This window comes from Amphiura filiformis, chromosome 4, assembly GCF_039555335.1.
Source record: "Amphiura filiformis chromosome 4, Afil_fr2py, whole genome shotgun sequence".
Classification (NCBI taxonomy): Eukaryota; Metazoa; Echinodermata; class Ophiuroidea; order Amphilepidida; family Amphiuridae; genus Amphiura; species Amphiura filiformis.
In genome coordinates, this window is record NC_092631.1 from 56,492,965 (window position 1) to 56,519,029 (window position 26,065).

General features: G+C 37.8%; 1 protein-coding gene across 1 annotated transcript; it reads left to right on the top strand.

Moving 5' to 3' along the window:
- Positions 1–2,918: 2,918 nt before the first annotated feature.
- On the top strand, positions 2,919–23,475 carry LOC140151097 (ORM1-like protein 1). The gene is made up of 4 exons (XM_072173312.1): positions 2,919–3,075; positions 21,871–22,177; positions 22,603–22,751; positions 23,220–23,475. Exons 1-4 carry the CDS (start codon positions 2,939–2,941, stop codon positions 23,353–23,355), a joined length of 729 nt encoding a protein of 242 aa, XP_072029413.1. The 5' UTR covers positions 2,919–2,938; the 3' UTR covers positions 23,356–23,475.
- Positions 23,476–26,065: the final 2,590 nt, after the last annotated feature.

Below are 26,065 nucleotides of genomic sequence, written 5' to 3' on the forward strand. Positions count from 1 at the left end.
GGTCCAGAGACACTACAAAACCGAAAAAATAAAATCTTAAAAAAAAAAAAAAAAAAAATTTTTTTTTTTTTTGCATTTGGTACCGGTTACCCGCCCGAAAATTGCGGCGGGTACCTGGGTACAAAATTACCCGAAAATGCCAGGCCTAAACACCATAAAAATCATATATTTGGGTCAAGTGAAGTATAGACAACATATTTATGTAGGTTTCCTTGACCTACCTGTTCTTTTAAATTTCTATGTAAATATGTATTGTGTTCTAGGCGAATTTGGCTGACTAGCAAATGTGTTAAAGTATTATTCAGATTTCCTTTTACAAATTAAGCGTACTGCTAGCCGTCCAGCGCGTATTATTTTGCACAATGCACACGCTTGACATCGCGCACGTATACGCGATGGTTAATTTGTAAAAGGAAATCTATACTTTAATTAATGTTTGCCTGGCATATGATACCTACCTAAAGTTAATTTTTTATTACTTCCATGGTGCGGGTACACGCTGGTGAATTGCGATCGCGTAGAAGTGACAAGGTCGCCTACTACGCGCCGCGTCGACGACCAATGGCAATGGGTCAACCGGCTTGTTGTCAAGTCCGTTGATCAGCCAATCAGCGTGATTGTTTATTTCTTGTGTGTGTACGCTTCGTCACGCTTGGCGCTGGCTCGGACCACGGAAGTAAATAGTAATAAAGAATTAACTTTGTACCGGATTTAAGGGGGTACTACACCCCTGTGGTAAATTTGTGACTATTTTTCTCAAAAAATAATAACACACTGGTAACAAAATTTATGTATATTACTAGGCGGTTACCCGTATTTGGCGGTTCTCGGCTGTCGCGATTACCTAGCTGATGGTGACTGTACCCTTAAGTTTTATGCCCATAGGACAGTTCTTACTAATTTGACCTCAGATGACCCCTTGTGACCTCGTAATGACCTTCCAAAATTTGGCTCTAAATGTTGACTGTACCCACCACGTTTCATGCCCATACGACAGTTTTTAGTAATTTGACCTTGGATGACCCCAAAATGACCATCAAAAAATGTGACTCTAAAAGTTGATTGTACCCACCAAGTTTCATGCCCATACGACATTTTTTACTATTTCGACCTCAGATGACCCCTGGATGACCCCAAAATGACCGTCCAAATATTTGAATCTGAAAGTTGACTGTACCCACCAAGTTTCATGCCCATACGACAATTTTTACTAATTTGACCTCAGATGACCCCTGGGTGACCCCGGATGACCCCAAAATGACCGTCCACAAATTTGACTCTAAAAGTTGACTGTACCCACCAAGTTTCATGCCCATACGACAGGTTTTACTAATTTGACCTCAGATGACCCCTGGGTGACCTTGACCCACTAACCAATACAAACTTGTTCCGTCTTAGGTCAAGATGCACCTACCCACCAAGTTGCATGCCCATATGACAGTTTTACTAATTTGACCCTAGATGACCTCTGGTGACCTTGACCCACTAACCAATACAAACTTGTTCTGTCCCGGGTCAAGACGCACCCACCCGTCAAGTTTGAGGAACGTGTGACCCCCAGTCTCTGAGAAAAATAGTTTTTACTAATTTGACCCCTGGATGACCTCCGGTGACCTTGACCCACTAACCAATACAAACTTGATCTGTATGGGGTCAACATGCACCCACCCACCAACTTGTTCCGTCTTAAGTCAAGATGCACCTACCCACCAAGTTGCATGCCCATATGACAGTTTTTACTAATTTGACCCCTAGATGACCTCTGGTGACCTTGACCCACTAACCAATACGAACTTGTTCTGTCCCGGGTCAAGACGCACCCACCCGTCAAGTTTGAGGAACGTGGGACCCCCAGTCTCTGAGAAAAATAGTTTTTACTAATTTGACCCCTGGATGACCTCGGGTGACCTTGACCCACTAACCAATACAAACTTGATCTGTATGGGGTCAACATGCACCCACCCACCAAGTTTGAGGAACGTGCGACCCCTAGTCTCCGAGAAAATAGGCGGACAGACACACAGATAGACAGATAGACGGATAGACAGATAGACAGACGATGCGTATTATTATATAGATTGGGGCAAGGAATCCAATTACTACACTGAAATTTCAGTGACCCAAGACAAGCGGTGAAGCGGTTCAGTATATATGATAGTAAATGAGGTACATCCTAACGGTACCTTATTTATTTCTTATCAATATCATAAATAACAAACCGCTTGTCTTGGGTTACTGAAATTCCAGTGTAGTAATTGGATTCCTTGACCCTATAATATACATAACTTTTGTTACCACTGTGCTATTAGTTTTTGAGAAAAATGCAAAAATAGACACAAATTTATCAAGGGGTGTAGTACCCCCTTAAAAACTTTTTAAGCTTACTGAGTAAAATTTTAATCATCAAAATCAAATCAACTGGACCAGGAGCTGAACTGAAGAAATTCATTCATTGAACGTCCAACCAGAGAAGATGAAGCACACAATCAGCTGCCGACATCCGTGCTGAAACGGATAACATTCATACAAATCATCATTTTTCACAGCTCATCAAAATGTTCATTTTTCCCGGGATCACACTAAATAAATAAGGTCATACAGAGGTCAAGGAACTTTTTGATACGAGGAAATTGAAGGTTTTAAAGAATATGTTAAACCTCCTGTAATTGGTTGATTTGTTGTTGGATTAACTATTGCTTGTTGTTCTTTGCATTCACAGTCTAATAGTTTTAAATATTTGTAACTATAAAATAATAAATTTCAATCAAATTAAACTTTAGAATCTGGTTTAGTTGGATATATTGTTTAAAATATGATATATTTTAATAAATTCTGTTTCACATACAGCTAATGAAATGTATCGTTTTATCAAAGTAGGCGACACAATTCTGCTGGTTTCTTTCATTTTTTAGCTCCAATGCAGAACATAGGCGTAAAAATGAGCTTTTTAACGTCAAGTACATCCAGGAAAACAAAAAGAAGGCGAAGGACGAAGACGTCAATTTGTCATCGACGTGTTTTGTTTGTTGGCCAACATTTTGGCAAAAGATATTTATCTTTGTTTAACGTATTGCGGTAAGTAATTTGAGCAATGTCAATTGCATTAAATTGAGTCAAAAACAGCAGGAAAGTGTATGTGTGATATTCTACAAACGTGATATGAATATACGCGCCACGCATTCCAAGCTTTGCAATCGGCATTACACATGCATGCAATGTACAAAATGACATGTCAATGATTAATACAACATCATGCATTGTTTGTAGGTCATGAGGTATGCCAGGTGAATTTAAATTTGCCATCAAACTGCATCATTCTATATATCAAATTAAAGCCCTTGAGTAAGAAAGCCAAAACTGAAAACCTTTTTGTCATAGCACTTTCCGTGGCAAATAAAGTTACATCTTTTCAAAGTCAGATCGACTTTCATCAAAAAGATTCTGCTAGCAAAATTCCCCAAAACAGCATTACGGGGTGTTTCTAGACCTTAGTCTGGTTCTGGTTCTGGTTCTGGTTGAGTCGGCATTGCCAGACATGCTGTACTTCTCCAACTTCGCGGTCAAAGGTCTATAACTATGCGCATTTAATGGCGTCGCGTCGCGAAAAGAGCTAATTAATGAAGATTATATTTGAACATTTCCCTGCTTGTCGCTGTCACTGTCGTCTCGTCGAGGTCATTCCAGTCGGTCGTCGTTCTGTGGAAGTAGCTGAATTTGTGTACATCCTTCCTGATCAGCTCCCTTTTGAGTTTCCTGCTGTTTCCTCTTGTTTTCAATCCCGCTGTTCCAACCTGTTGAACATAGTCTTCCGCTCTGATTCCAACTTCCCCATTCATGATCCTATACATGAGCTGGAGTCTGGCGTCTCTTCTTCTGTCTTGTAACGCTTCCCATCCCAGCATTCTGGTCATTTCTGTGACACTGCTGAGTTGCTTGTAGTCATTCATACAGAATCTTGCTGCCTTTCTCTGCACCGCCTCGATGGCTATGATGTCCTTCTTCTTGTACGGGTCCCAAGAGCAACCAGCGTATTCCAGGATTGGACGTACCAGCGTTTTATAAGCTGTCTCTTTCATTTCTCTCGGGCAAAACCACAAGTTACGCTTGAGGAAACCTAGAACTTTGTTGGCTTTGGATGTCAACTTCTGGTATTGAGCCTTCCAGCTCATCTTGCTATCAATTTCGACACCAAGGTATGGATGAGAGTCTACCTCTTGCAGCGGTTGTCCACAGAAGTTGTAATTTCTGTCGGGCGCTTCTTTATTAGTTGATAGCTTCATGACTGAACACTTGGCTGGGTTGAATGACATCTCCCATTCCTCTTGCCACTTTTCCAACTGGTGTAAATCTTTCTGCAGTATGTCCATCTCTCTACTGGTCTTCCCAGATGTATATATGACGCAGTCATCTGCAAATAATCTAGCAGTACTCCCTGATGTTGTTTGGCAAGTCATTTATGAATAACAGGAACAATAGGGGGCCTAGTACTGTACCCTGAGGTACACTAGAAAGCACCTCCCTTGGTGCCGATACCATGCCGTTGCATACCACCTTCTGAGATCTTTCCGTCAAGAAGTGTCTAATCCATTTCAGCAGGGATCCTCTGATACCATGGTGATCAAGTTTGCCAAGGAGTCTCTCATGCGGGACCTTGTCAAATGCTTTGGCAAAGTCTAAGATGGCCATATGAACTGTCTCATCATTCTCCATACTTTTTGTAAGGTCATGAGTGGTTAACACTAGTTGAGTGACAGTGGAGTGCTTGGCTCTGAAACCATGTTGGTTGTCCACCAAAATATTGTGTTTCTCCAGGTGTTTCATAACATGTGAGTGTATTATGTGCTCCAGAATTTTACTCACTACACTTGTGAGAGATACGCCTCTGTAGTTACCAGGGTTGTCTCTAGCCCCTTTCTTGAAAATGGCACAAATATTTGCCTCTCTCCATTGATTGGGTAGAGTTCCTTCCTCAACCGACTGTTGAAAGATGTCTGTGAGAACAGGGTTATCTCTTCAGTACACATTTTGAGAATCCACGGTGGTATACCATCTGGACCAGGGGCCTTGTTTGGTTTCAGGTTGTTAATCTGCTTCAGCACGCCTTCTTCACCAATCCGGAGATCTGGAATGTCAGGGATGCTACTTCTTCCCAGTGATGGTATTCGGCTTGTGTCTTCTTTGGTGAATACTCCTGCAAACTGGTTACTAAGGGCTTCAGCCTTCCCAAGATCATCACTGATTATTTTATTGTTGACTTTCAGATCAGCAACTCCTGTATCTTCCTGGCGGATCTTCTTTATGAAAGACCAAAAGGCCTTTGGATTTTCCTCCATAGAAAGTGTTAGCTTACCCATAACGTACTCTCTTTTGGCGTGGTTCAACTCTCTTTTGACGGTTCTACAGAACTCTTTGGCTGGGATTCCGAAAGGTGGTTTAACTTAAACCGGTGTTAACTTAAACCTAGGTCTAACTAGTCCCGGCTTAAGCCTAAACCTAGGTTTAAGTTATTTTACGATTCAAAGCTCGGACTAGTTAGACCTGGGTTTAAACCTAGGTTTAAACTTAGACCTGGTTTCGTGAGCATATAGTACTAACTGTGGTGTATTCTATTATGCATATACACGGAACTTTGTGCATGGGTATGATGTTCCAATGTTATTTGGAAGGCTATAATAGGCATTTGCGTAGGAAATTGTGAATAAACAGCGGGTAGTAGGGCCTAGAGTTGTTATCTTTTTATGTTATGTTTCTGAGTTTATTGATGAAAATGATATTTTTTCAAACCAAATACGGAGATCTAGAATCCACGAAAGCTCAGTCTTAATTTACTAGCGAATTTCTCCAGGTTTTTTTTAACAACACTCACGTTGTATCATTGTATTTAGGCATATAGGCCTAACAGTGATTAAGGTTAAGCTGAAATGGTATTTGTTTTCTAAATATCATTTCTTGATTTTGCACGTATAGTAGGCCTACCGGTGCAATAATTAAGAAGCCTGGGGGAGGGTAAAATGAGGGGGGGGGGGGGCTGTTTTGGCAAGCCAAAAGAAGAACAAGCTTTTACCCAGCTATTTTTGCACACATTTACGGGGCACATTTTAATAAATCGCTTTAAAAAAGGCTTATCCGGCAAAGAGTAGGCCTATGAAAAAGTTGCAAATTGGGTTCCCACAAATTTGACATGGTATGGGGGAAAAAGGCCAAGGGGTGGGAGGGGGGAGCGAGACAAGCAATTTTAGCAGGCTGAAAGGGGCAAGCAATTTTTGGCAAGCTGTGAGGGGCATTCAAAGTGGCACGCCGTTTGGAAATTTCCGCCGTTTTAATACGGAATACCCTCCGTTGATTCCGTTGGTTACAACGATCGTGGGGGCATCACGGTTTTCTTTTTACGGACAGCAGGCGAAAATAGCTATAATTACGAATATTAAAACAAAACACTGACCTGTAATAATAAAAAGTGCAAACTGTATAGCATATTTTATTTTATTATTAATGTTATCTTATACATGATACATAATCCATCACTTCAAATAGTGAGGAAGTAATTTCCATTTTTTAACCACCTTGATACATTATAAAATAAAACTAGAAATTATTGAATTCGTTTCATGTACAGTAGCCTAGACGTTTGTTGTTTATTTATGTATTAAGATTATGTTAGGCATAATGTCATGTCATGTCATGGGCGTGGACGTTCTGAAAATGGAGGAGGGGGCACGGATGGAAAAGGTATGCGGCGCCGCACGTATGAGAGGGATGTGCCCCTTCAGAAATTGAAAAAGAGCAAAATGAAGTCCAAATTTTGACGTCATTTGGTGGACTACATTATTTTTGGTTATATTAGTGCATATTTCAAAACGGCTACTACCCCGGTACTATTTTTGTGCTTGTGTTAATTAGGGGGCCTAATAAAAAAACCCAAAAAAACACCACCCAAACATTTATTTGTGACTTTTTGATTAAGTTACCAAAATGTGAGGGGGAACATAGGCCTACTCAGACATTTTATATTATTATTATTATATGTTATTATATGTCCCCCTCCAGGATTGATGCCCATGCTTGTTTCATATAGGAAAAGTAATGAAGATATATTAGTAGACCCTTACCTAAGGACAAAATTATTAATTCCGTTCTAAGACTTAATTACTGTTAGTGTGTGAAACGGCAACTTACAAAACTTAATTAGGGCCCCTACCTATCTTTGTCTTCATTTTCATTGAATAGTGTTGAAACTAGAATTCCGGAGTAATAAATATGGATACCAAAAGTGTCATATGTTATATATCATGTGTGTGTTACACTATTAGGCCTATGACATTCAGCAAGGTAAAAAGTTTCCTGTTAAAACACTTGTGATTGTACTGCTCATCGATCCTGTAGTCCAAACTTTGACGGCCAGCATGGATCTCAGCCGGGGATCACGGTTACTTCATCATGTAGATTGTTGAAGTTCTGTAATGAAAGAAAGAAAAAAATAGACACTTATATTTAAAATATAAATTAGACCTATATAAAAATCTTGTCTTTAAAGGTGGGTGACATGATTGACAGCCTCACCCCCCCCACACACACACACCCCCACACCTGCACACTCTCAAATTTGAAACTAAGTATTTGTGACAATCAAGTCTAAAGATTTGTACGAAGTCTTTTATAACCAATCATTTCATTTAAGTAACACAAAAAAGTGAAAATTAGAGCAAAATTGCGGCATATATGGCCTAGGCCTACTCGTGATTTTGAATGCTAAGACTGTTTCAGTCTTTGATTTTTGTGCATGTTTCTCGCTTTTCTTTTTGTTTCAAGAAATTAGTACAATAGTGAACAAATGAATGATTACGATTGAGATATGTTTCATTTGTACAACTTAGTAATGTTTTTTTAATCCAAAAAAATCAGTGCTTTATTCTTACCAAAATCACCTCAAGTTATGGTGCATGGGAATCATCCGTAGGCCTATCACTCAGATTAGACAACATTCCTCTTGATATGACATCAGTTTGACCTGTAAACGGAAAAAAACAAAGCATAACATTTTATTTGTCACAGTTAATCAGTCGCAGTTTCATACAAAAATTTGCAATTCAATAATGTATAAAAATTTACTTAGTACTATTTAGGCCTACATGATTATGATGGTATCTCAAAATCATACTTCAGTGAGCACTGAGAATTCTATAAAATTAATCAGTCACAGGAATGATGATGAGCAGTCTATTTTATAGGCATGATATACCTGATAATATGCCTGTTTGACCAAACTTTCACAATACCGTACCCTGATAAATACCCTAGCACGAGTCAGACAAAATTACAAACGTAGATTTCATATTAAAATAATCAATTAGGCGGAGCTTCAAGTTCAATAATAAGCCTGGAACAGCCCGAGTCCAAGCCTAGCCATCCTGTAATCATAGGGCCTGTCAACACATATGCCCTATAAAATGGTACATACTGGTAGGGTAGGTGCAGGTAATATGGGACAGCAGGTAATATGGGACACCTGTTTTCATTTTAACAAAAAGTAGCTTAGAGAAGGTAAACACTTTAAGTTGATTTGTTAAGTGTTTAGAGACATCAATTGTGCTTCTAGAAATGCAGTTTTGGAGTCTGTGTATCAAACTCTTGGAAATCAATGCCAAAAAGAGTGAAATTGAACAAAAATTTACGTCGTTTTTTTGGCCTGATATAAAATCAATGACGCCACATTTTATGATTGTGTATCCAAAAACTCTGGTACTGGGGGCATTTGTCATTTTTTATGATCTTTAGGTGATGGGTTAAGCTTATCAGCAGGTAAAATTCCACTGACAAGTGGCACTTTCCTTTTATAAATGATTATTTTCTCTGATTTTCAACTGAATGGGTGCAGGTAATATGGGACACATAGGAAATTGTGTGCATTGTCAATGCGAAAAGCAAAACTATTTAGAAAATTGAATTTTCTTGTAGAAATTTGCATTTAACATTCAAAATCATGTAACAAAAATGTTTTTAGAACAAAAGAGTGATTTTCTGAACTTTTTGATTTTCACCATAGAGATAACACAGTGTCCCATATTACCTGCACATGCAGGTAATATGGGACACTTGACGAAGACGCATTTTGACGTCATAGCGCCCAAACAAACATAAAAACAAGGTAACATTGCCTGTTTTATTAATCTTAAAGGACAGGTTGTTCATCATAACAATCTCTTGTGGGCATATCTTCTTTAGTTTTTATGCAAATAAGCTAAACGTCCTTAATGGTCCCATATTACCTGCAGGTATAAGGCTAGGCCAGGGTCTAGGATGTTCCATTACCAGGCTTATTGTTGAACTTGAAGCCTGGCCTATTTATATTTACATATGAACAAAATCCCTACATCTTGAAGAACATAGGCCTACGGAAAATATCTATCTAGTAGGTACCGGTACTGTAAATTATGCAGTTTTTGCATAGGCTATACAGCCTATGATAGCCCAAGCCCTAGGCTAGCCAGCTAGGACCATCATGATCAAGGCCGCCTGATGGGGTAGGCTTAAACGTTTTACTTCTACACCGGCTTCTAACATCATGACACCGCCAACTCTTGAGTCCTCATATCTTCATTTCAAGTTGGAACTCAATGGAAAAAAGCCCAGACTTCGATAAGGGAACATTGAAAAAGATTTGCCCGAGCTTCGTTTGCTGATAAAAATCCACAAAGCCTCGGCTAGGGTATTTAGGCCTATATGTAATTGTTAAGCCTAGCCTAATCGATTCCTATATTAAAGCTTGACTAAAAACAATACCACAGCCTAAAATCGTCACGAATAATGAGTGAAGATTATCATAATTATATAGGGGCTTTTAAGTGGTATAAAACAGTATTAATATGTCACGAATAAGCCGACGTTTCTTACCTTCACTGTCATGACGCGTCCCTATGCTATTACACTGTACTGTGCCGTGAGTACCGGGTGTCGATATGACTGTCACTGCCGTGTACATTGCACTGCCACGTACTGCCGTGTATTGCACTGCTACTGCCATGTCCATGATTACAGCTGTGTACAAGCTTGGCCGATCACCTCCGCTTTCAAACTCTGGTCACAATTCTTCTCTATTCATTATGGAACATAATCCTTTTATTATGACTTCCAAAAATTGGTTCTGTGGCACAATTTTCCAGTTGCAAATGCCACGAAGTGCAGTGGTTCGCTTCCGTAACAAGCAGGCTTCCGTGGTTGCATGCAGATAAATGCACTTAAACCTGGACTTAAACCTACCCCCTGCCAAGTTTAAGTTAAACCCGCTTTTATGCGACTTTTAGTACTCAGCTTTAGACCCAGGTTTAACTTAAACCAGCTACGGGAAACGCAACTTAGGTTTAAACCTAGGTTTAAACCTGGGTTTAGCTGAACCTAGGTTTAAACCACCTTTCGGAATCCCAACCTTTGTATTCTTCCCAGTCTTTCTGATCGCCAGTTCTTTTGGCTTTACTGTACATTCTACCCTTCTTCCTGCTCATTCTTCTGTGAGTTCTAGTAAACCAAGGAAGATTTCTTCTGTTGGATGACATTTTGGTTGGAACGTTCTCCTCCATCACTTGCTTGATCTTACTATCAAACATGTCCCATTTTTCTTGGACAGTGAGGTTGGCTTCATTTCTGAAGGAGTCACCAAAGATCTTCATGTCTTACTTTATCTTCTCCACATCAGCCTTGTGCTTCAGGTAGATCTTGTGAGGAGGTTTCTTCTTTACTTGAGCAAATCCATTTAGCACCGATAGCACAGCCTCATGATCACTTAAGCCTGGTATGACTTCCACATTCTTGATGAAGGAAGAGTTGTTGGTGAGAACCAAATCAAGTATGCTGTTGAGTCTGGTTGGTTTGTCAACCACCTGTTCTAAGCCATGCTCTTGTACAGTCTGAAGCAGCCTCTCTGCCGTTATTTTGGATGCCGGATGGTTTACTATCACTTTCTTGTTTACCCAGTCTATGTTTGGTTGATTTAAGTCACCCTGGATGACTACGTCCTTGAGTTTGGAGTGGTTGTTGATGTTTTCCAGGGTTCGCGCCAGATCACGTCTTCGCGTCCATGACGCTTTTTTTGAGCGCCGGACGCATTAATTTTGAAATTATTAAACCTTCTGTGTCCGACTGGACGCAATAAATTTCAATGTCAGTCTTCAGAATGCAAGAAAGATCCCTGAAATTCGCCAATTGATCATCAAATTAAATACAGTATTCTCCGTTATATGCAAATTATAGTATGCAAATTATGTGTGTTCATGGATCTCATACTCCAAACTTAATGCCAGAGCAGCCAGACAACTATGACGTCATAGAAGTAGCAATGTTTATATGGGTGTATAGTTCAGTGGTGAGATGAAAATATCGTGTGTACTGCCTTGCGTGACAATCTTTCAAAATTATACAAGATTTTCAGGATTTCATAGATTCCTCACATTATTTTAATGCTTCAGCTGGTAAATTTGTGAGTTTCCTCTACTTAAAAATGTAGAACTTCTCTTGATTACTGAAGGAAAATTTGCATTAGAAAGCGCACATGATAATCAGCTTAAGAAGTTAGGGTGCCGAATTTTGAACCACATTCGGCCTGCAAGTTGCAACACTGCAATTGCATTTCGTTGCCTCTACCGGCGCAGATAGTAAGTTTGACTGTTTCACATCATCTAGTAAATTTCCTTCCAAATGACAAAATTACCCAGTAATAAACTTAACAAATGTTACAGTTTTCCATGCATGGGTGGCCATGTGGTAATTATTGTCGCAAAAATTTTTAAAACATGATCAGTCACAAAATATCTCCTTGTTTCTCTAACACTTTAATGTACGTCTTCAGTAGGGCCTACTCTTAATGTACTCTTAATGTGTACATATATCACAAAAAAAAAAAAAATGCTTAACAAAATTTGGGACCCCAAAAAATTACCCCGGACCCTGAAATTTTTGGAAATGGGGGTTGAAGGGGACCCCGTAAATTTTGACCCAGCGCTAACCCTGATGTTTTCTAACATCACCGCTAGGTCTTCGACCGTTTCTATATCATCATGCTTGGGCTTATACAATGTTCCAAACAGTATCTGGTCTTCTCCCCTGTATATCAAGTTGACACCAAAGCATCTCACTGTTTGTTTCCAGCTCTTGCCTACGGTTGACTGGTAGGTCCTTCCTGTATGCAAAAAAGACACCACCATGTCTATCCGTCCCACTAGATCTATCTCTCCTGTGCAAAGCGTATCCATCTGGTAGAAATTCAGCATTTTCTATTGAAGAGTCTAGCCATGTCTCTGTCCCATGGATGAAGTCCGGTTTTAGTTCATGAATCATAGCCTCCCATTCCGCACGCTTGTTCATGATGCTCTGGAAATTTATGTTCAGAGTAGTAAACAACATCTCTCTCTGCAAGCTCTTCTTGCTTGCGGGCTTCCTTTTATTATTGGTCCTGTCAGTTTTGTCTCTGTCGTTGTCCCCACTCTTGTTGTCCTTGTCATTGTCTTCAGTGTCGTCATCATTGTCAGTAGTCTCTCCTTCAGTTGAAGAAAAATACGAGTTGGTGAAGCAAGTTATCTCACAGTGCGGACACAACCAGTTGAAAGATTTATTAGTGAGGGCATCATAAGTATCATTATCCATTCCAGCACAGGCACAGTGTGTCCATGCCCCGCATGCATCACACTCCAGGCCCTCCTCACCAAATTTTGCGTTGTCAACACACATGGTACAGGGAGATGTACACTCTGGGCAAGACCACTGTTTTCCATTTCTGATTTGGTTGAAATCACCTGTTGATACACCACAGCAGCTGGCATGGTAATCTTGGCTGCACTCACCACATGTAGTCCATCTATTCTACGGTTATGACTTCCCTGTCTGCCACACACATTACACTCCCTTGCAAGCTGGTTTTCCTGGTTGATGGGGATTACCATTGTTGAAAAAGGATGCGATGAAAAAGATTGAGCGTTGTGATGCTCCTACTCCCGCTTATAATGCACACCAAAAAAGTTCAAAACACTGCAACACAATTTATTTCACTAGTTCACAAAGTTCACGAAATTAACACCAAAAACAGCAATGTTAAAAGGATGATGCACTGCGATTAAATATCTCCTGGCACGACGCTTTTAAAAACAGGATACATCCACTAAACGAAAATCATTTAAAAGTTAATAAAACGATGCAGGAAACGTTCCGTCTACTTGGAACCACGCTTCAATATTAATTGCACTATCATATAAATGACACTTCACTTCACAGTAATCAAGAAAGCTTCATAACATATCTTATCACTGGATGTCACTGCAAACAGTTACTATGTCAGTTGGTACTACACAAGAATATATTGTTCTACGATGATTATGAAAGGGTCATTCCACTAAATATTGCACTGTCTCGATAATTTCCACTACACTCAACATCAAACATTTAGCATCTTCATATAATAAAATAACTTCTTATCTGCTGCTTATCTTGGATGTTGCTTACGTTGCCACTGCTCGCTGCCGCTGTTCGTTGCCACTGCTACAATTATTTCTTTTGCTCCCGTAAAATATATTGCACTACACAAAATACAAGTCTTTTCATACTCACTGCTGCCTACTACTGTTTGTCTTGTCTGCTGCTTTTATACGTAGTCACCGCTGGATGCTCTGCTTCAATGTACATTTATTTTCTTTGGTACAGGTATTTCACACAAAAATACGATGCACTATCACAAAAATGCCACTTCACTCAACAGCAAAATATTTAACTTCTGACACTGACTAAATTTCTCCTCCTCTGCTGCTTAGCTTGGGTACTGCAAACGAAGCCACTGATGAATACACTGCTATGATAAGTTTTTTGGCAAATCACACAAATATATTGGACTACATGTAGATCACTCAACAGCGAAAACATAAATTCTTTACTGACACTGACCATTTATATTCACCTCCTCCTCTGCTGCTTGTCTTGGATGCTGTAGCCACTGCTGGATACCCTGCTACGATAAGTACTTCACAAAAATATATTGCACAATTTATACGGAATTGTCACTTCACTCAACAGCAAACCATATAACTTTTTTTTTAAAACAATTGTACTGACACTGGCCAAATAAATTCTTCTTCTGAATGTTGTCTGTCTCGGTGTAAACTGCAAACGAAGCCACTGCTGGATACTCGGCTACAATAAGTTTCTTGGTATATCACAAAAATATACTTTACTATCACAAAAATTTTACTTTCCACTGTACTTTCCACGGGTACGGCCACAAACATTTAATTTAAATACTCATGTACTGGAACAACTTTGTCCAACAACAGACCTCTGCTATAGCTGCTACTTGGCTTGGCTTGGTTCTGCAAACGTGTGATGATTTTACATTACAACTACTACAACGCTTTGATAACATTCACTACTGCTTCACAAAAATACTACCGTATATGGCACGTAAACTAGTCTATGAAAGCTGCATAAATACTATAGGATACTGATAATACTTGCGTTCCTCCTCTTCATTTACGGTTGGATGTCAGCTCTGGTTTCCAAGATGGCGTCGATTCCCGCGAAAATTTTAAAATTTGGATTTCTCCTTTATACAAATACTCGACTATAATGAGCGACAATGATTAAAAGCTTGGTTAGTCCACACAATATCAAAAACTTAGGTCTGCTCCGTTAACTGCTCCTGTAATAAAATATGTTGGTCTCCGCTGCATTTAGCTTCAACAACGTAACGTTTAGTCGTTTTATACACAACAAATACACAAGTCCAAAAAATGGTGATATCTTCTTCGGAAATCCACAGAATTCCCCCACGATTATTCACAAAACAGTAGATACTTATAATGTCTGATATTTGATGAGAAAGAGTTCAGGATGGATGAGATAATCACGGATTTTATAAAATAAATTGTCTCTTTTCGCGGAGCTCTTTTATTTCGCGTCCTACCAGCGCGGCGACCTTTGACCTCTCATGATGATAGCAGCTTTTTTTAATGGAACTGCTATCAAAATTCCATGTGTGAGTGTCTCATCACCATAAAAAATCATATATTTGGGTCAAGTGAAGTATAGAAAACATATTTATGTAGGTTTCCTTGACCGACCTGTTCTTGAAAAAAATTGAAATTTCTATGTAAATATGTATTGTGAATTTGTGTTTGGTCCCCGGTCTAGGCGAATTTCGCTGACTAGCAAATGTGTTAACTAAGGTTTGCCTGGCATACCTACAGGGTTCGAATTTGGCTGTATCGCATAGCAGTTTGCTCCTTATTTTGAAGTAACTGCTACCCAATTTTGCATTTGTATAGCACTTTTTATAGTGCTTTAGTATATGGAAGTATCCTGAATTTGATGAATTAGCCAAAAACTGCTACGCAAATTTTTTAAGGGGGTACAACACCCCTGGCCAATTTTGTGCCTATTTTTGCATTTTTCTCCAAAAATTATAGCGCATTGGTGACAAGTAAGATATGTATATTATAGGGGCAAGGACTACAGCTACTGCACTGAAAATTCAGCACCTCAAGGCAAATAGTTATTGATTTATTGATCAAATATTGGTTTTCCTCATTTTTGACTGTAACTCCACAACTGTTGTCTGTGTTGAAATAAAATTTCCAGTGCAGTAGTTGTAGTCCTTGCCCTATATCTTACTTGTCACCAATGCGTTATAATTTTTGAGAAAAATGCAAAAATAGGCACAAAATTGGGCAGGAGTGTAGTACCCCCTTAAACGAATTCGAACCCTGCATACCTATTGTATGGCATTGGCAGTGCATACATGGATCCTGACTTTTAGACCACCCGATCTACATGTACATTAGAAAAAAGACTGCTTATCTACCAAATTAAACTTTCTCAACAAGGTTAAACTTGTTTTCAACTGTACAAACATACAAAATTATTCTGTCAAACAAGCTTTGTTTTGTTCCAGAATTCACGTTTTTATTAAAATTAAGCTATTTTTGATGTGAAAGAGCTTGAAGTTGATGCAATGAAAAACCGGTTATCAACTCCAAAGCTTTCACGTAGTTTGAGCACATATGTACGCACGTTTTGACGGTAATTTAAGTTAGGGAATCATGCATTTTCAAGCGTGTTTGACATCTTTTTACTGCGTGACACAATTCTGCATTTTAGATGGCAAATTTCTCAAAAAACTTGATGCATTTTTGCATTAAAGCCTTAATAATCTTTTTTCAGAATATACCTTTATTTTTTTCAAGACCAATTTTTTGGCACATTTGTAATGCTTACACTGCAGTAAAACGGATTGATTTTCTGTTGGTCCGACATATCTTACTATAAATAGGCTAATGTTGTATGTGTGTGTGTATGTATGTATGTGGTTTATGTAAAAGGCTCCGTCAGTTTCGATCCAAATGTTGCCAAATTCATACGGGAGATCAAGGAATATACAGGAAATGGACTGGACTTTATTTGGTTGAAATCGGTCAAGAATTGGCTGCAAAAACAGTGAAAATATGGGTAAAAACAGGTTTTTTGTTATGAAAAACTGCAGCTGGCAGGCAGCGTTCAAGCGCCACAAGTATGCGTAATGCGACTACGCCAATGCTCGGCGCAGAGCCACGCGACTTGCGAGCCAGAGACCAGTGGACATGATAATATAGAAAGAAGGAAAAATAAATAGAAAATAAAGGACAAAAAGGTACATGGGCGGGTCACAGGATTATGATAAACGGATGAACACGTCCGTAGACACGCTATGAGAGGACGTAATAAATACGGGAAAAAATGCGTGTTGTATAAACAACATTAAGCGGTACTATTAACACAAATGAAATTAAAATGACAAAAGTGGTACGAGTAATAGGCCAACGGGAACTAAACAAAGAAGGAAAGAAACTAATCAGGAAATGTAAGAAAAAAAAGAAGCTAAAATAATGAGAACAGAATTAAATAAAAAACATGGAAACGGGAAATCACAAGCAGCAAATAAAAAAAGAAGCTAAAAGGGAAAAGTAAGAAATAACAAATTTAGAAAATAATGGGAACAGGGTTAAATAAATAAAAAACATGGAAACGGGAAATCACAAGCAGCAAATAAAAAAGAAGCTAAAAGGGAAAAGTAAGAAATAACAAATTTAGAAAATAATGGGAACGGGGTTAAATAAATAAAAAACATGGAAACGGGAAATCACAAGCAGCAAATAAAAAAGAAGCTAAAAGGGAAAAGTAAGAAATAACAAATTTAGAAAATAATGGGAACGGGGTTAAATAAATAAATAACATGGAAACGGAAAATCACAAGCTAAGCAGCAAAAAATTGTTTTAATGGGATCAAAATAGCCCTATGTAGAAGAAACTGAAAAGAAAGGAAAAAAGGAAATGTAATAATTTAAAAAAAATGTTTTTCCTAACCTTATAAGCCTCTAACCCACCCCAACCTTTCGACTACCACTTCTACCAAACCTTACTATAACTATACAAACCCACCCAAGCCCAACTAACCTAACATCCTTGCCCCAATCCCCAAAAGGGAATTACAAGTGAAATTGATTTCACCTAAAAATCGGACCTTTATATATTTTTTCAAATTTTATTTTGTTTAAATGTTTTTCCTAACCTTATAACCCTCTAACCCACCCAAACCTTACGACATGTATAACTATACAAACCCACTCAAGCCCAACTAACCTTTAACCTAACCCAAAACCCTTGCCCTTACCCCCTGGGAGAAATTGATTTCACCTTGAAAATCGGACCTATATTTAATTTTTGACGTTTTAAATGCATGAATGTGTTAATAATGTTTTAATTATTTTATTTTGTCTCAATTCATCGAATTGCTATTTTTATTGCTAAATAATAAAAGAGAAACCTTTAAAAGAATTTTTGAAATTTCAAAAAAATTTCTAAAATTCTGAAAATACAAAAAAAAATACATTTGAGTGCACCAGCTCTTTTCTTCTGGGTAAGAATTTTTTTTCTTGCAGGTTAGAAATTTGATAAATAGGCCACCATATACAAAATTCATGCATGGGCCTATTCATCAAATTTCTAACCTGCAAAGAAAAAGCTGTTGCATGAAAGAAAACAATTCTTACCCAGAAGAAAACAACTTGTGCACTTGAATGTATTTTCTTTGTATTTTCAGAATTTTAGATTTTTTTTGAAATTTCCAAAATTATGTGAAATGTTTCTCCTTACTCTAATTAGCCATAAAAATAGCCATTTTGATGAGATGAGGCTAAACAAGGTAATGGGAACTTAATTGACACATTTTTATGCATTTAATAACACTAAACATGTCTAGGTCCGATTTTAAGTGAAATCAATTTACCTCTAATTCCCTCTTTGGGGTTGGGGCTAGGGTGTTAGGTTAGTTGGGCTTGGGTATATAATAAGATGTGAGAGAAAGGTTATAGTTTGTGTAAGGTGTTAGGGTGTTAGGTTAGTTGGGCTTGGGTGTTTTTGTATTGTTATAGTAAGGTTTAAGTATAGGGTTAGAGTTTGTGTAAGGTCAGAAAAAAACATTAAAACAAAATAAAAATTGAAAAATATATAAATATACATTTGTAGGTCCGATTTTTAGGTGAAATCAATTTTACCCCTAATTCCCTTTTGGGGTTGTGGCAAGGGTTTTAGGTTAGTTGGGCTTGGGTAAGTTTGTATAGTTATACTAGTAAGGTTTGGGAGAATGGTTATAGTTTGTGTAAGGTCAGAAAAAACATTAAAACAAAATAAAATTTGAAAAGAATATATACATATATACAGATTTTTAGGTGAAATCAATTTCACCCCTAATTCCCCTTTGAGGTTGGGGCAGGTGTTAGGTTAGTTGGGCTTACATTGTAGGTGGGTTTGTGCAGTTATAATTAAGGTTTGGGAGATGGGTTAGAGCTTGTGTAAGGTCAGGAATACATTTTTTTGATGAGATGATGCTAAATAAAGTAATTGAAACTTAAGAGCCAGTCTCCCTTATTATGTACACTAGCGGGACACCCGCGCTTTGCGCGGGTCCCCGCTAGATGAGTAAATGGGAGCGTTCGCTCACACAGGAGGAATTACTGAACAGGTAGACTCATTGAAAAGGTAAATTTTATTTTTCTAGACCTGTCCCTTGTATTTGCTTATTTTTAGCTTCTTTCTTTCTTTTCAGTTTCTTCTACACGGGCCTATTTTATCCACCACCCCCCTTTTTTTTTAAAGATTTGCTGCTTAGCTTGTAATTTTCCGTTTCCATCTTATTTATTTATTTATTCAACCCCGTTCCCACTGGTTTTTTTTAAATCTGCCCTTTCTTACATTTCCCTTTTATTAGATTTTTTTATCTGCTGCTTAGCTTGTGATTTTCCGTTTTCATGTTATTTATTTATTTAACCCCGTTCCCATTGTTTTATTCTTTCTTCCTTAATTATTTTTGCTTTCTTCCTTCCCTGTACCCTTACGATATTTATATAGTCTTCGTGTGCCTAATCCCGTTATCCCGTGTCCCGTACCATAAACCCGTACTCAAGTTGGATATGCGCACCGATGCGTGCTGCGCGTCAAGTGGCGTGTACGCCAACTCGCTTCTGACGGCGCGGTTTATGCTAGACATGTGGACGCGTTGATTGGCATAGGCCGTAAACAAACAACTGCTATATATATTGCCCGAAAAAACTCACTTTTTTACTGATTTTGAGGCCAATTCTTGACCGTTTTCAACCAAATAAAGTTTAAACACGTTCCTGTATATTCCTCGATCTCCCGTATGAATTTGGCGACATTTGGATCGAAACTGACGGAGATTTTCCGTTCACACACCCACAACATTCCCCTATTTATAGTAAGATGAATAAGGGGGGTTGTGATACAAAAAAAAATAGAATTGTCTCTAAAAAATAATGTTGGTACATATTAGCACCAACAACTCATATATACATGTAAAATATGAGCGTGCACAGCGCCCTCATTCAGCTTTAAAAAATTCTTGAAATTTCAGCCTCTCTGAGCCTTACTTGCAAATGGTAAACTTTGGAGGTGCATACCATCGTGCGCCATCATCATCCCAACCTGCATTTTGCATTTTTTTAAAGTACCAAATGGTTACATTACAAAAACCAAGAAAAAAAATTGGGATCTTGATGGCGCACAAAATCAGCAAATCCAATGATTTGATGAAAAGCGCCCTCGTGCAAACTTCAAAGCATCATAACGGGCTGCGCCATCAAGATCCCAAGTCCGAATAAGTTTAAAATTAAAGACCTCCATGGCAAGTTTCATTTTTCAGCAAAAAAATTTCGGGATTTTGTTGGCGCACCGAGTTAACAGAGGTCAAAGGTCAAAATTTCCTATTTTCGCACATATTTGCACGCCTGTATTATTGCGCGCTAACGTCACCTGACTCTCCGAATAGCATTTCATCAAAGAAGAGGTAATTCTCTGCAAGAACTGAAAAAATTAGCTTGGGATCTCTTGATCTTCATATTTTTCTGATTTTTGAAAATGGACTTAGCCTCATTTTGGAGGTCAATTTGACCTCTTTTTCCCACTAAATCGCTGCACAATGTGGGCTTTTTACTGCATCACAAAAAGATGCGCCAACAAGATCCCAATTTTATTAGTCATCGTCTAGCTTCTTTGGCGACCAGTAGATAAAACACAAGCAACAGCTAATTGGGATCATGTGGGCGCACTAATATAAAAGAGGTCAAAGGTCAAGCTTTGTGCCAAAGTGATGCATATTTGCCAATGTGCAGCACGAAAAGTAGAACTTTGACCCGCAATAAAAATGTGCGCCAACAAGATCCCATCTTACTTTTTGGATGATTGGATAAAGGGGCTTATGTATAACTGATAACAAGTAAAAAAAAGTGGGATCATGTGGGCGCACTCATCTAGCGGTATTCCCGCTAGTTATCATAATTTTTAGATTTATGATAATATGTCGGAACGATCACAAATCATAGTCTCCTCTTTTAAAGCCAGTTGAGCGTAACTAAACTGGCTGCGTAGGAGACTAAATCTGAGGCCGCACTCGCCGTCATAATCCAAATAGTGCGAGATATTTCGAGTGATAGAGGTGAAGTTTATGATGTTGTTTCTTTGCAAATTCCCAGTGTTTTTCGCGTCCAAAATGTATTGGGAACTTTCATAATGATTGCATATTATCATTTTGGAAGAAAAATAGAAAAATCTAAAAATTCTAAAGCGTTTGGCATTTTGAAAAGAGTCTCTGGCTACAATACGCCAGGCCATCCCATGAGACCATCAATGATTAACTGTATCTGATGTAACTTTGTGAAAGTTTCTAATTCTCAACAGCGGAGTTTGTGGTTTCATATCATGATACTACAATAACTATCGTACATGTAGTGTTCTAAACAGATTCATCAGGATCATTCATAAAAGTCATTGATCAGCAAAAGTTCTCAAAACAGATCCAAAACAAGTAAATGTTTTGATTCCTATCAGGAATCTTCTTCACTCTGCTCTGGTTTGGTGACTTGGTGAGTGGTACGGTGTTTCTAGATGTTATCAGCAATCTTTGTGACTGATCTTTATGAAGTCACAGTATGGGCTGATCTCTGATCATAGATCCGATCAAGTTTGTACACCCCCTCATCCTTGTTCATGGTAGTGTTGCCTCTACTCCTTATCCAGATGGCCTCTTTGAGCCAGTTGTTTTGTTTGCTTCTTGGTCTATGACTTTGGCCTCCTCCAATCCAGTTATGTGATAGTTTGTTGCTGTGTGTTCTGCTATGGCTGATTTGTATGTTTTTGAAAAACTTTGACGCCTTTCTCTGCACTCTGGGCAAGTTTTCTCATCAACTGGGTGTTAACTTTCATTAAATTTCACTCTTCTGAACTTCCTTACAACTTAGCGTAATGTGCAGCTTACCCTATTTATTTTGAGTTGTGTAATTTTTTTTTCAGAGACGGCACAAAATCATTTGGATTGTGGTTTTTTTTAGCCACTTTATCATCTGTATTCTGTAGACAAGACAATTTGAACTGTATGTGTCCATTACCGACAGGAAGAATGAGGGTTGCAGAGAGTACCAACACACAAGGACTATCACAGTCTGATCCAGGTGCAGGTAGTTTTCACTCCTGGCTACATCATCGAGGTTTCTGGGTGGCATACTGCGCTGGAGCATATGTACTACATCTACTATTTCTCATACAACCATTCCTGAACACACCCATGGCATGGACTCTAACCAATGTGGTACACAGTATAGTAAGTATGCTTTGTTAAGCAAAGTGAAAGGGAATCAAAAGAACCACTTGTCTGGAATTACTGAAATTTCAGTGAAGTAATTGGATTCCTTGCCCCTATAATATATACATGACTTTTGTTACCAGTGTGTAGTTATTTTTTGAGAAAAATGCAAAATTAGTCACAAAATTTATCAGCGGGTATAGTACCACCTTAAATTCAGACCTGTACAACCCTAAAAAATATTTGGTGTTAATGTGATTTTTATGAAATACTCTATTGATGGTGTTCACAAACACATTCTTTTGGTTGTATCTAACATTACCGGTACGGTAAGTCTTTTTGTAAGTGGTGTAACAGCATATCCATGGTTACTTGCTACAGTACTTCCAAAGAGTTTGTTATGAATATGAAAGTTTTATATATATATTTTTTTATTTTGCCAGCTTACCTACATCATCCTACATTACAAAAAAGGTTCAATCTGGTCAGATAGCCAAGGAGGGGAAAGGTATGCCACACAATGGGAGCAGATAGACGACGGAGAACAATTCACAACCGCTAGGAAATTCTTCACAATTGTACCAATTGTTATGTAAGTTGACAGTTTGATATTTTTATCTATATGTATGCAAGGTTAAAATTCCCAGTAGCGGTGGACAAACAAGAAACTGTGCAATGCACAGGGTGTATTAATTATCTGCAGTCCCTTACCTACCTCATAAGATTCTGGGCCTGAGTGAAAATAAAATTGCATTTAAAAGTGAATCTGCCTGCGTGGAATGTCTACATAATTGTTGCCAGGGAAGGAATACATATTGGACTTTCAAATCATGATCTCATTTTATGCAGTATGCTACAGGTCCATTTGCATAATGTACATACATACACTGTATATTACATGTTTGCCTTTCAAGTTAAAGCTAGTGAGATCTTTCTTAATGTTTTCTGGGGACAATCCCTCAAAATCAAATGTATGTAATTTCTTAACACAAATTTTACACAAATTTACTACATGTACTATAAATCCTGTATTATTATTTTGTTCTTTTCCCCCACACAGATTCTTTTTAGCTAGTTTCTACAGCAAATACGAGCCTAAACATTTTGTAGTCAACACTATTTTCATGCTTATCGCAGTACTTCCCAAATTGCCCATGTTCCACGGAGTGAGGGTGTTCGGCATCAACAAATACTGAACAGGCAGCCTAGTACCGCATTACAGTGACTGTTTAAAAGAGCAGGGGGATGAAATATCTTGCAACATATTTCTGAGTTGATGATGGTGTTTTTGTGAATTGACATTGTGACTTGAGATCACTGAAGTGAATGGTTCTAACCACAATTTGATGCGGATTACTTTGAAATGTTTCAGGGAATAGCGAGCAAGGATAGACAATGTGGAAGAGTAAAACCTTGAATGGTATTTTTCAGGTGAGAATGTGTCTTGGAAGTTTGTACTTTGTAAAATGATAATTTTTTTGTAACATTGATTTAATATGTATTTTGCCAGGGGTTTTCTACTATTTCCTAAGCTTCACATAGGCAACACTGCAGTAGCTGCCATATAGCTTTTTGACAATATTTGCATTCTATATTGTATACATCTTAAAATATGACTTGTGGCAGCTATTGCAGATAGGACATTTGGGCTTGATTCCATCGGCTACTGTAGTCCTCAATTTGAAAATTGATATAACATGGACAAAACTGAAGGGCCAAAATGTTTTTAGGGGGTTATAATTCAATTCTGGTGAACTCACAGGTTTTAAACAAATTACTAATTAAATAACAGATGAATAATGTTCATAGGATGTTAAGCTTACAATAACCAATGATGACAAGAGTTTTATAACAAGATGTCTCATAAAATAATATTTTAACAGTAAAATATTTTCCAAATACATGTAAGACATATCAAAAGTGCCTTTTGAAATAAGAATAAGAAAGATAAAAAACACCATCTGGACAATCAATTAAAAAAATAATTGAGAATGATACTAGTTAATTTCCATAAAATCATTATTAATTGCCATGAAGTGTCTCAGTGGAAATTGATATTTTCCCTCAAAAGGTCATTTATTGATATTTGAAAAGATATCCCTTGAAATGATGTACCTTTGTGATAATGAAAGTAATGGATAGCCTCTTAATGTATTTCTTTAGATTTTTGATTTTCTGCCATATTTTGTATTTTCTGAAAGTGTAAGTAAATTGTTGATATTGATAGAACTGTAGCAACCTTAACTCACTGGTTGAGATGAGGTTTTTTCTTTATTATATCTATTATTATATGTACTTGATCATCATTGGATTGTCATTTTATCTGGTCTAGTCATATCTGGCATACATTGTAATATCTCAGACATAGGTTCAGGATTATGCCATTGCGAATTGTAAATGGAATGAATCACATTTGGGGCAGAATGTCATTCTTTAAATATATTGTAGTCCAACTTAATAGTCATACTCCACCATCATTATATACACTATGGACCACAATGGCCTCATCCCAATGGCATAGTTCAATAGCCTCAATTAAACAATCATCATGCAAAATTTGACCTCAAATTTCAGAGTATGAGTTTTTGAACCCAAATTTTCAATGGTCATTCAATGAATGTGCAAATGTATTGGGGTTAAAGAACTGTGCCTTGATAGATGAGCATGTTGTTGATCCTAGTGATATGAACCAAAATAAGCTGATATGTGATGGCAAAGTTCAATAACCTCCATTCAACAAGCATAGCTGAAAAGTTGACCCCAAGTTATGGAGTATGAGTTTTTGTACCCAACACAATCAAAGGTCATTCCATATGCATAAATGCCTATGGGGGTTAAAGAACTGTGTACTGACAGATGACGATATTACGAGATTAAATGCATAAAAGTGATCCATATTTAACCATAGATAACCCATCCATTAATTCTTCTAACAGCTGTGCATATATATGAGTGACAAGCTTTTTACAGTACTCATCAAAAGACATGGTAATGATGAGGTGGTATGTGGATGAGATATCACAGTTATGTTCCAGATGAGAAAAGCAGTGATGAAATATACTACATGTATGCTATTGCTAGTAAGGAAAATTAAGATGAAAGGAGGATGTCTGATCATCAACCTCTCCCCACAGCATCCCAGCTTTTTCTCCATCATCAAACATTTTGTTTAATGTCAGTGGAAAGCCTATGTTCTTAATTAGGAACTCTTACACAGGGAGGTGGGTCAAGATAATTCAACCAAAAACTGGGAGTGTGAACCTGCCAACTGGACCATGGGCTATTCCAGTTTAAATCCATACATTTTGTACATTCCTCAGTGGAAGACACAACCTTGATCTCCTACACAGGAGTGTAAATTTCAAATGGGGGTTACCTAAATGGGCGACTCCATTTGAAATCTACACTTCCTGTGTGGAAGATTAAGGTCATGTCTTCCATAGGTGGTGTATGGATTTCAACTGGAATAGCCCAAATATGCACAGAAATGAACTTGGTATTAGGCAAGATGACAAAATGATGAGTTGATCACAGTACAACTTTTTCCCTTGCATATAGATTACAAAAACATATTAGGCCATCTTAATTAAATCCTGTGTCTCAAAGCTGCCGCGCGCGTTAATAAATTGTGCGCGTAGTCCTCTTTGAAAATTAAGAAATTCATTTTTTTTATCTCTTTTATTTTTTTTAAACAAAAGGCAAAAATAAAACTCAAAATTCAGTATTTGATTTCAAGTTTTCGTTTTTTCGCAAACTTTGGATACAAAAATAATGAAAGAGAATAATGCTAGTTTGTAGCAGTGACTTTTTTGTCTGCTATTTCAACATTGGATATATTTTTGCACAAAATGCTTGTCCGAAATCCTGTACCGACACATAAAAAAAAAAAAAAAAAAAAATACGGTT

Coding starts and splice junctions, on each gene's coding strand:
- LOC140151097 (XM_072173312.1), top strand. CDS start 2,939: ATGAGCTTTTTAACGTCAAGTACATCCAGGAAAACAAAAAGAAGGCGA. Junction 22,178..22,602: donor CCAATGTGGTACACAGTATA/GTAAGTATGCTT, acceptor TTATTTTGCCAG/CTTACCTACATCATCCTACA. Junction 22,752..23,219: donor ACAATTGTACCAATTGTTAT/GTAAGTTGACAG, acceptor TCCCCCACACAG/ATTCTTTTTAGCTAGTTTCT.